Raw genomic sequence first — 7,762 nt, forward strand, 5'->3', positions numbered from 1 at the left:
GGGTAAATGATATCCTCTCATTGGCATTACATGGTTAATAAAAGTAAACATGGCCACGAGTCATCCGTCATTGTGATGGATGACTTGATCACCATATGGTAGTGATTGATTTTTTATGAAGGAAGATGTAATTGTTATCATGAGATAAAATAGGATCATATTGGGAGAACGGATATTATCCCAAAGAAATCAAGGATATCCTGTGAGGGTAACACACTTATGACAAGGTTATTGGACGAGCACTAAGTAGTTATTTTTGTAATGGTATGTCATTAGGGAGAGCTCAATCACGATACTATAGTGGATAGACTTCATGACTAAATGATTTTATAATGAAAAGGCAAAAACCTGGAACTTAATTATAAATCATTTGATCCCTAATTACATATGTCAAATCGGTCCCTCTGCTAGCTTATTGAAACCATAAATGAATTGCATGTTTAAATCAAAATGAATGGAATGGATAGAAATAGAGAAATGAGAAACATTCAGAAATGATTATGCTTTTCTCAAAAATAGAGAAATGGAATGTAACAGCCCACCTGGCGAAGTCTCTGCATTTGGTTACTGCTTGGCTTATAGTTGGTAACATAATGATAGATATGAGTAAGTAAAGTGTTGTCTTAGCTAAGTATATATTATGTGTATTGCACCATTTGGCAAAGTATAGATATGAGTAAGTAAAGTGTTGTCATAGCTAAGTATAGGTATGAGTAAGTAAAGTGTTGTCTTAGCTAAGTATAGAATTATGTGTATTGCGCCATTTGGCAAACTCCTAGTTTGGCGAGCTCTAAGGTTTGGTGGACTCTTTTGTTAAGTATCCGCCCAACCCAGAGGCTTTGGACGAACTTATTAAGTTCGCAGTGTTTAGGTTTGTTTATTATTTTAATATGGTAAGTTAAGTTGAGATTTAATTAAAACGAAACTAGACTACTATAGATGATAAGACTTAAATTATGTTAAGTGCACTTAATCACAAGTATCAAGAGTGTTAGTGGAATTATTTGATTTCTCCACTAATCTTTGTCTCCATGCTTAAGTATATAAAGATAGCGGTGGTCTTTCTAAATACATTTACATTTTCTTCTTCGTTCTTGATTTCCTCTGAAACTTTCTGAAAATCTAAGTTTAAAAAATTTCTTCAAAGTGAAGGTTTGTAGTATGCAACTAACTTATACGTCAGTACCAGCTCATTGGTAATTATTGATGAATCCTAAGTTATCCTCAAAGTCATTTACTTATTTTTTGTTTTGCATTCATAGATGTTAACTGTTGTGTCAGGAAGGAAACTTCTTGATTCTAGATTAAGTGCATGCATGATCAGATTTGATAAATTGATGATCTGATATGTATAATTATCTTTCTTTCAACTCAAGAAGCTAACGAAGGTCAAGTGGTAAAGGCAAAGGGCCTATTTTGTAGATTTTTCTAGAGTTCCTTCTTACATGCATGTGTTGTAGTTTCATTATTTTATAATCCATGTAAGGTAAGTATTCTTCTTGTGTAATGGATGAAAAAAGTATGTGTGGATAATTGTTATCCAGAATCATTAGTCTAAATTATGTTTGTCTGTGATATGAAGTAAGCGCCATCCTTCATGCTTAAGCCACTACCACCTACTTCTAATATGTATGATATGATCTAATAAGTGGTGATGGAGATGAGGAGATATGTTTGTGTAGCCTCCAATAGGGCATCTATATTGCAAACTAGACTGGCAGATCATGATAAAACATGTTATTCTGAATGAAAATGATATAAGGAGATAAGGGGGAGAATGTATGTGAATGAGACTGAATGATATACTTTTGTTTCTGAATTCTAGGTACATGGTTGGCATGAATATGGGTTGTCTGCGTTATTTTAAATTGGCATACAATATACGCCCAAGTGATAAGTAAGTTGGTGTATTGAGTATGTCTATGTTCCGTATGCATCATTGGCCGTACTATGTTTAATGTGTGTAAGTCCTTTAGAAAGGTTCAATTGTACTATCAGTAATATTATGTATGATTTTCTTTTTGGAACTCACTAAGTTCGTATAAACTTACTCTGTTACCTTTTCCTTTTCATGTTTGTTGACTAAAGGAAGACTTTGTTTGAAGGACTATGCAAAAGTGTTGCTTTTTATAAGCTGAATGTTTTGTATCTTGCATGACTCATGGTGTAACGCCCCAGAATTTTTGTTTTTGTTCTTGCGAAGGTGTGACACAATTGTGCATCTGCTTCAGTGCTTAAGTCTTCTGGGTGTGTGAGAGGTCCCAAGTTCAAGCCAGGACTTGGGCAAATTTTCGTATTTTTATGAATAAGCCTATCTTTGGTCAGTAGGCTTTTAAGTAAAAGTTGGCAAATAATTAACAGAATGGGCTTGCTGGTCTGGTGGATAAGTGGAGTGTTAGTGTGAAGGAGGTCCTATGTTCAATTCTCTGTGATGGCGTAGAGATAGTATTTTTGCTCCAATTTCGGTTAAGAGTTGTGTTGGGGAAAAATTATGAGTAGTTGTGTTTTAGTGGGTTAATAGGGAGTGAATTTAGGAGATAATGGGGGAGAAGTTATTAGAAAATAATCTGATTATCTTTTTGTTGCAGAAAAAAAAGTAGAGTTTCGATTTTCTCTCCAATTACCCAAATTTTTTCTGACGTTTTCTTCTTCTTTTTTCCCTCCTCTGCCGATTCTTTCCCTTAGTTGCTGTCAAAATTTCCATTTTCCCATTCCGTTTCTTTCGTTATTTTCCAATTGATTTGGTTCTTCATTGTTGGTTGCGTGTGTTCGGTAAGTAACGGTTTTGTCTATTGTTAATCGTTCTTGGTTAATCTCTGTAAGGGGGATTCCTTTTTGGTGTTTAGGAGTTAATCAAGGGGCTAGTGATTTTGAATCGACGCTGTAATTGTGTAAAGTCGTGGTTACTCAAGCGAGGTAAGGGTTTTGTTAGGTTTTTAGTCGAGTTCCTTCCAAAATTGGTTGATTAAAAACGAATTAAATGATTAATCTAGAGATTTGTTAGTTGATTTTTAGGTTCTGGAGGCTTAGGAGTGCTTACGCATCAGAAACGATACCAGGTGTGTACCCAAAATGCAAAAAATGAGATTTGACGAAAAGCAAAAATTGCTTGCTGTCGAGAAATAAGAGAAATAAGAGAAAATTATACAAAAAATGTAGAAAAAGGAAATAAGGGTGTTATAAACTTGGAAATCAATATTCTGCACTAAAATAGTTTTGGACAGTAGCAATAGTCTAAATTTGAAAAATCATCAAAAATAGTGGAAAATGAGTTAGAGGTTGAATAAAATATGAAATTAAATTTTATTAAGTCTAGTTTTTCATGGACGAAACAGTGTAAGCAATGAAATTGTAAGTTATGAGATGTAATGAATTTTGTGAGACAATGTCAGAATGGTTTTGGGTTCCCCTATTCTGACTTTGAAAAATCATAAAAAAATTGTAAAACAATAATTAGGGGGCTTAAATTTATATGTTTAAATCCTTAATAAGTCTGTTTACAAGAGAAATAAACAGAAACATCATCCAAATTTCTTACTAAGAGATAAATAATTTTAGTAAGGAAAGGTTGAAGTGTCAAATAGTAGAATAGGGATAACTTTTAAGATTTTACTGCACTTATTTGATAAGCTATAAATTCTAAAAATTTTATGGTAGAAAGGTATTTAAGTCTAGTTTTGGAAACATCAAGAAGATCTTAATTTGGAATTCTGTAGCTCAAGATATAAATAATTTAGTGACAATGACTCAAGTAGAAAGCTCCGAATGATATTTGTACTGAGCATGTTAATATCTGAACTGAATATATGTACTGAAAATTGCATAATAGCATATCATCCATGTTATGTTGCATTGCATTGGGTTGGGGGATGTTATTTGGAGGAAGTATACTGAAAGGCTTTAAGCCTAATTTACTGGAAGCTCAGTTACAAACTACTATTTTGTGCTGCATTCGGTACTACTTGGAGTGTAGGGATGGGTGGGTTGATTATATCCCCACATGAAGTGTAGGGTTGGACGGAGACGGTGTGTAGAAGCTGGATGGGTAGGATTTTGCTACTGCATAACTGTTACTGCTACTAATACTGTGATGGGCTGAGGCCCTACTGCATTTTTGACACTGTATTGAGATGGGCTAAGGCCCAAACTGTCACTGATATTGAAAATGGCTTAGGCCCAAGACTGTTCAACTGTGAACTGTGTATATTGATTGTTTGTTTGTTTCTGCGGGATTATACACCGAGTTTACGTAAACTCACCCTTTTTGTTTTTTTCACCTCAATCCATTAACATTTCTTTCCGTGTGCTAGCTTCATTTTCTTCCTCTTCAATTTCTTACAAAAATAACAAAAAGATCATAAATTCCATAGTAATTAAATAGTCACTAGTATAACGCAACAACAACAATATCTTGAAATAAATATGAGATTATGCGAAAATGAGATGAAAGCTTCAAAACCCATACCTTGAATAACCCATTTATCACCCCTATTAAGCTCTCTCTCTAAGATTCAAACCCTAACTTATTGGGTGACAGAGATGCTGAGGGAAATGGCTCAATCAAGGTTTTATGATGAATATTTTATAAAGAAATGACGAAAAATGGTGAAAGATACGGAGAGAAATGAGTAGAAATGGTGAAACAATGAAGAAACGTGGAGAAACTTCTCCTTCCTTAAGTGGACTAGCAAATAGAAATAATGTAAAAAAATACTCCTTAAAGTATTAACGATACCTTCGGTCATTGAATGTAACACCGCCTTACCATGGACTATCGTCAATTTGGTTAAGGGTGTTAACCAAGTCCTTGTACTCTTTGTACATTTGAAATTTAGTCACATTGATTTTATTTCAAAGAATTTGGTCTCTCTACTATTCAGATTTAAAAATGTAAGTCCAATTGTTAACACCGTTAAAAATAAACTTTTAAATATAAGTTCATTACAATATCATTTTTTGTTATATAGCTACTAAGTGAATTTTTTTATTCAAAATGTCATAGTAGTGAATTTAGCAAAAGAATTTTTACGATATTAACAAGTCGATCTAAGTTTTAAAATTTGAAAAGTAAAGAAACTAAAGTTCTAAAAATAAAAGGATAATTTCAATATTTTACGTGAACTTTTATCCAACTTGTAATTTGATGCATAAATTTTAATTATACATATGAAACTTTGATGTGATTCAAATGTATACATGAACTTTTATTTTAGTTGTATATATTTAATAAATAAGTACATAATTTATTTTTATATTAGATAAATAAAACTATTTGTGTATGCACTATATAAATGTAAAATGATGTCATATCAACAATTGTATTAGCAATTTTTAAAATTGAATCAAATTAAAATTATATGTATGAAATTATACAAAATTAAAGTTAATGTATATTGCATATTAAACTCAAATTTATATGTAATTTTGAAATTAACCTAAAATTAAAAATTAAAAAATTAAATTTCAAAATGTAAAACTTATTTCTATGTTTTCTTCGATGTGTTTTAATTTTAAAATTAATGTTTTTGAAAAAGTAAAGAAACTTGTGGTACCACACATCCTATTCTCCATCCCTTTGTTCCCTCACTTTTCGGATAAGCTTTTTCATTTTTGTGTAATTTTCTTCTCCTCATCCTCCAAATCAAATCCAACGCCAAAACGCAAAATATCATTATCTAAAACGCAACTTCCACCTCTCAATCAAACCAACTGTACATAAAGAGAGAAGAAAAAACCCTTTCAAACCCAATCCAATTATGCTTTTCTTCAACTTTCCCACATACCCTTTTGTCTAAATATCTTGGGAAATAAAATTAAATATCTTGAAAAATAAAAGGAAAAGATGTCAGTTTTGGCAGCGAATTCTCAAATTCTGTCCCGAGAAATCTATCAAAGATACCAACAACAACAGCTTTGGAACAATGGAAGCTGTTTGTTTTCACCAAAGAATTCTGGGTATTTTGGGTCTGATTGGAAGGATAGAAAATGGAAGAATAAAACCGTGAGGAGCAGAGAGTGGAGGGTACAGGCTCTTTGGCCTGATTTGTCAAGACCCAGTGCGATTGAGATGGAAACCATCAACGACTCTGATCACCTTGATCAGATTCTGGCCCGTGCTCGACAGCTCTCTCAGCCTATTATCATTGATTGGTTCGTTTCATCTTCTCTGCAACTCTTACCTTGTTGAACAGAGTAAAGCCTTGCCTTTCTCCAATTTAATTTTTTTTGAATTGTGATTGCTGGTAGGATGGCTGCTTGGTGCCGGAAATGCATCTATTTGAAGCCAAAGTTGGAGAAATTGGCAGCTGAGTTCGATACCAAGTAAAGTTATCTTTACTCAAAAGTGTTGATATTTAATACACTCACTTTGCTGAATTTTACACATTTACTATAAAAGCAAAATGGTTCCACACCATCTAAAATTTTTAAAAATAAATTCTTATTAACATTGTTTAAATTAACTGATTGCTTTTGGAGATGGCATTATATCTGTACACCTTTAAGGATTTAACGTATCCAAAACAGATACTTTTATTTATTTATTTATTTCCATATATTAAGGATATTTGAATAAAAATTCTAAGTAGGAGTTGTACTCATTTGAATTTTTGGTAAATTTTAAATATTCATGTCTGTAATACATCTTCAAATAAGATGATATAATTATTTAAATATATGAGAAGGAACTAAAAAGTTGGAACATACATACGTTAGCTAATATATCATCGACCTCCAAGTTGGTAGTTGGCGTCGAAAACTGGTGCAACTTTGAAATGCTCTTCTCATGTCATGATTTAATCACGTGTTGTTATTTTATTGACAAATTCTTATGGAATATATGTTAGAATCAAATTCTATTACGTGGATGTCAACAAAGTACCTCAAGCTTTAGTGAAGCGGGGAAATATCTCTGTATGTAAATGCTTTGCTTTGTGTTCTATGTTTTTTTTCTAATTCAATTATAACAAAATTATTTCACTTCTTTTTTAATTGTTCCTGTTTTTGTATGCAGAAAATGCCAACAATTCAGGTATGTTCACCGCAAAACAAAAATCTGAGTTCTTTGATATTAATAATGATTAATGAGATTTCAAAGGAAGGATCTAAAAAAGGGAAAATAATTGCAGTTATGGAAGGATGGAGAGATGAAAGAAGAAGTAATTGGAGGGCACAAAGCATGGCTTGTGACTGAAGAAGTGAGACAAATGATCAAAAAATTTGTCTGAATAATACTGGGGATTATTTTCACTTTTTTTGATGTAAAATTGTAAGATGATCATGAGAAACTGATGATGGTATTCTCACCACCAGCCATACGTAAACTTTTTATTTGTACAGTAAAGTTAATTCCACAAATTAAACAGTGTTGATGCATTAAGGTAATGTTGCAATTTGATTTTATGAAAATTATATTGGCAATTACACGGTGTCGGTGTGCAAGAACGAATGTATGGTTCAGCATTTCTTTTATCTTCTAAACACAATTATTCTTCTCAATATGCCCATGTACTGAAGTGCATTCCTAAAGAGGCCTGATGAGTGAAAACAGAACATAAACATCATTCCAAATCCAAACATATGTTGTTACATAAAGCAAAGCAAGTTTCACAATGGCATAATTCTCAAAAATACCCTCAACATTTAATTTTTTTTAGAAATCAACCAAATTTTAACAGGAAATGTGAGTTGATCATCAATCAAACTGTATGTCAACGAAATAGCCTATGTGGCATGTCACATAAGCACGAAGTCATAGATGACA

The 7,762-nt window shown here is 32.4% G+C and overlaps 1 protein-coding gene across 1 annotated transcript; it reads left to right on the plus strand.

Annotated features, from left to right (window-relative positions):
* Positions 1-5,657: 5,657 nt before the first annotated feature.
* LOC105780707 (thioredoxin-like 3-1, chloroplastic) lies at positions 5,658-7,419 on the plus strand. The gene is made up of 5 exons (XM_012605187.2): positions 5,658-6,150; positions 6,247-6,321; positions 6,846-6,912; positions 7,013-7,030; positions 7,128-7,419. Exons 1-5 carry the CDS (start codon positions 5,843-5,845, stop codon positions 7,224-7,226), a joined length of 567 nt encoding a protein of 188 aa, XP_012460641.1. The 5' UTR covers positions 5,658-5,842; the 3' UTR covers positions 7,227-7,419.
* The last annotated feature ends 343 nt before the right edge of the window (positions 7,420-7,762 follow it).

This window comes from Gossypium raimondii, chromosome 4, assembly GCF_025698545.1.
Source record: "Gossypium raimondii isolate GPD5lz chromosome 4, ASM2569854v1, whole genome shotgun sequence".
NCBI lineage: Eukaryota > Viridiplantae > Streptophyta > Magnoliopsida > Malvales > Malvaceae > Gossypium > Gossypium raimondii.

Excerpts from the sequence above, each read along its gene's own strand:
- LOC105780707 (XM_012605187.2), top strand. The coding sequence starts at position 5,843 with ATGTCAGTTTTGGCAGCGAATTCTCAAATTCTGTCCCGAGAAATCTAT. Across the intron at positions 6,151-6,246 it reads CAGCCTATTATCATTGATTG|GATGGCTGCTTGGTGCCGGA; the intron begins GTTCGTTTCATC and ends GATTGCTGGTAG. Across the intron at positions 6,322-6,845 it reads GCAGCTGAGTTCGATACCAA|AATCAAATTCTATTACGTGG; the intron begins GTAAAGTTATCT and ends AATATATGTTAG.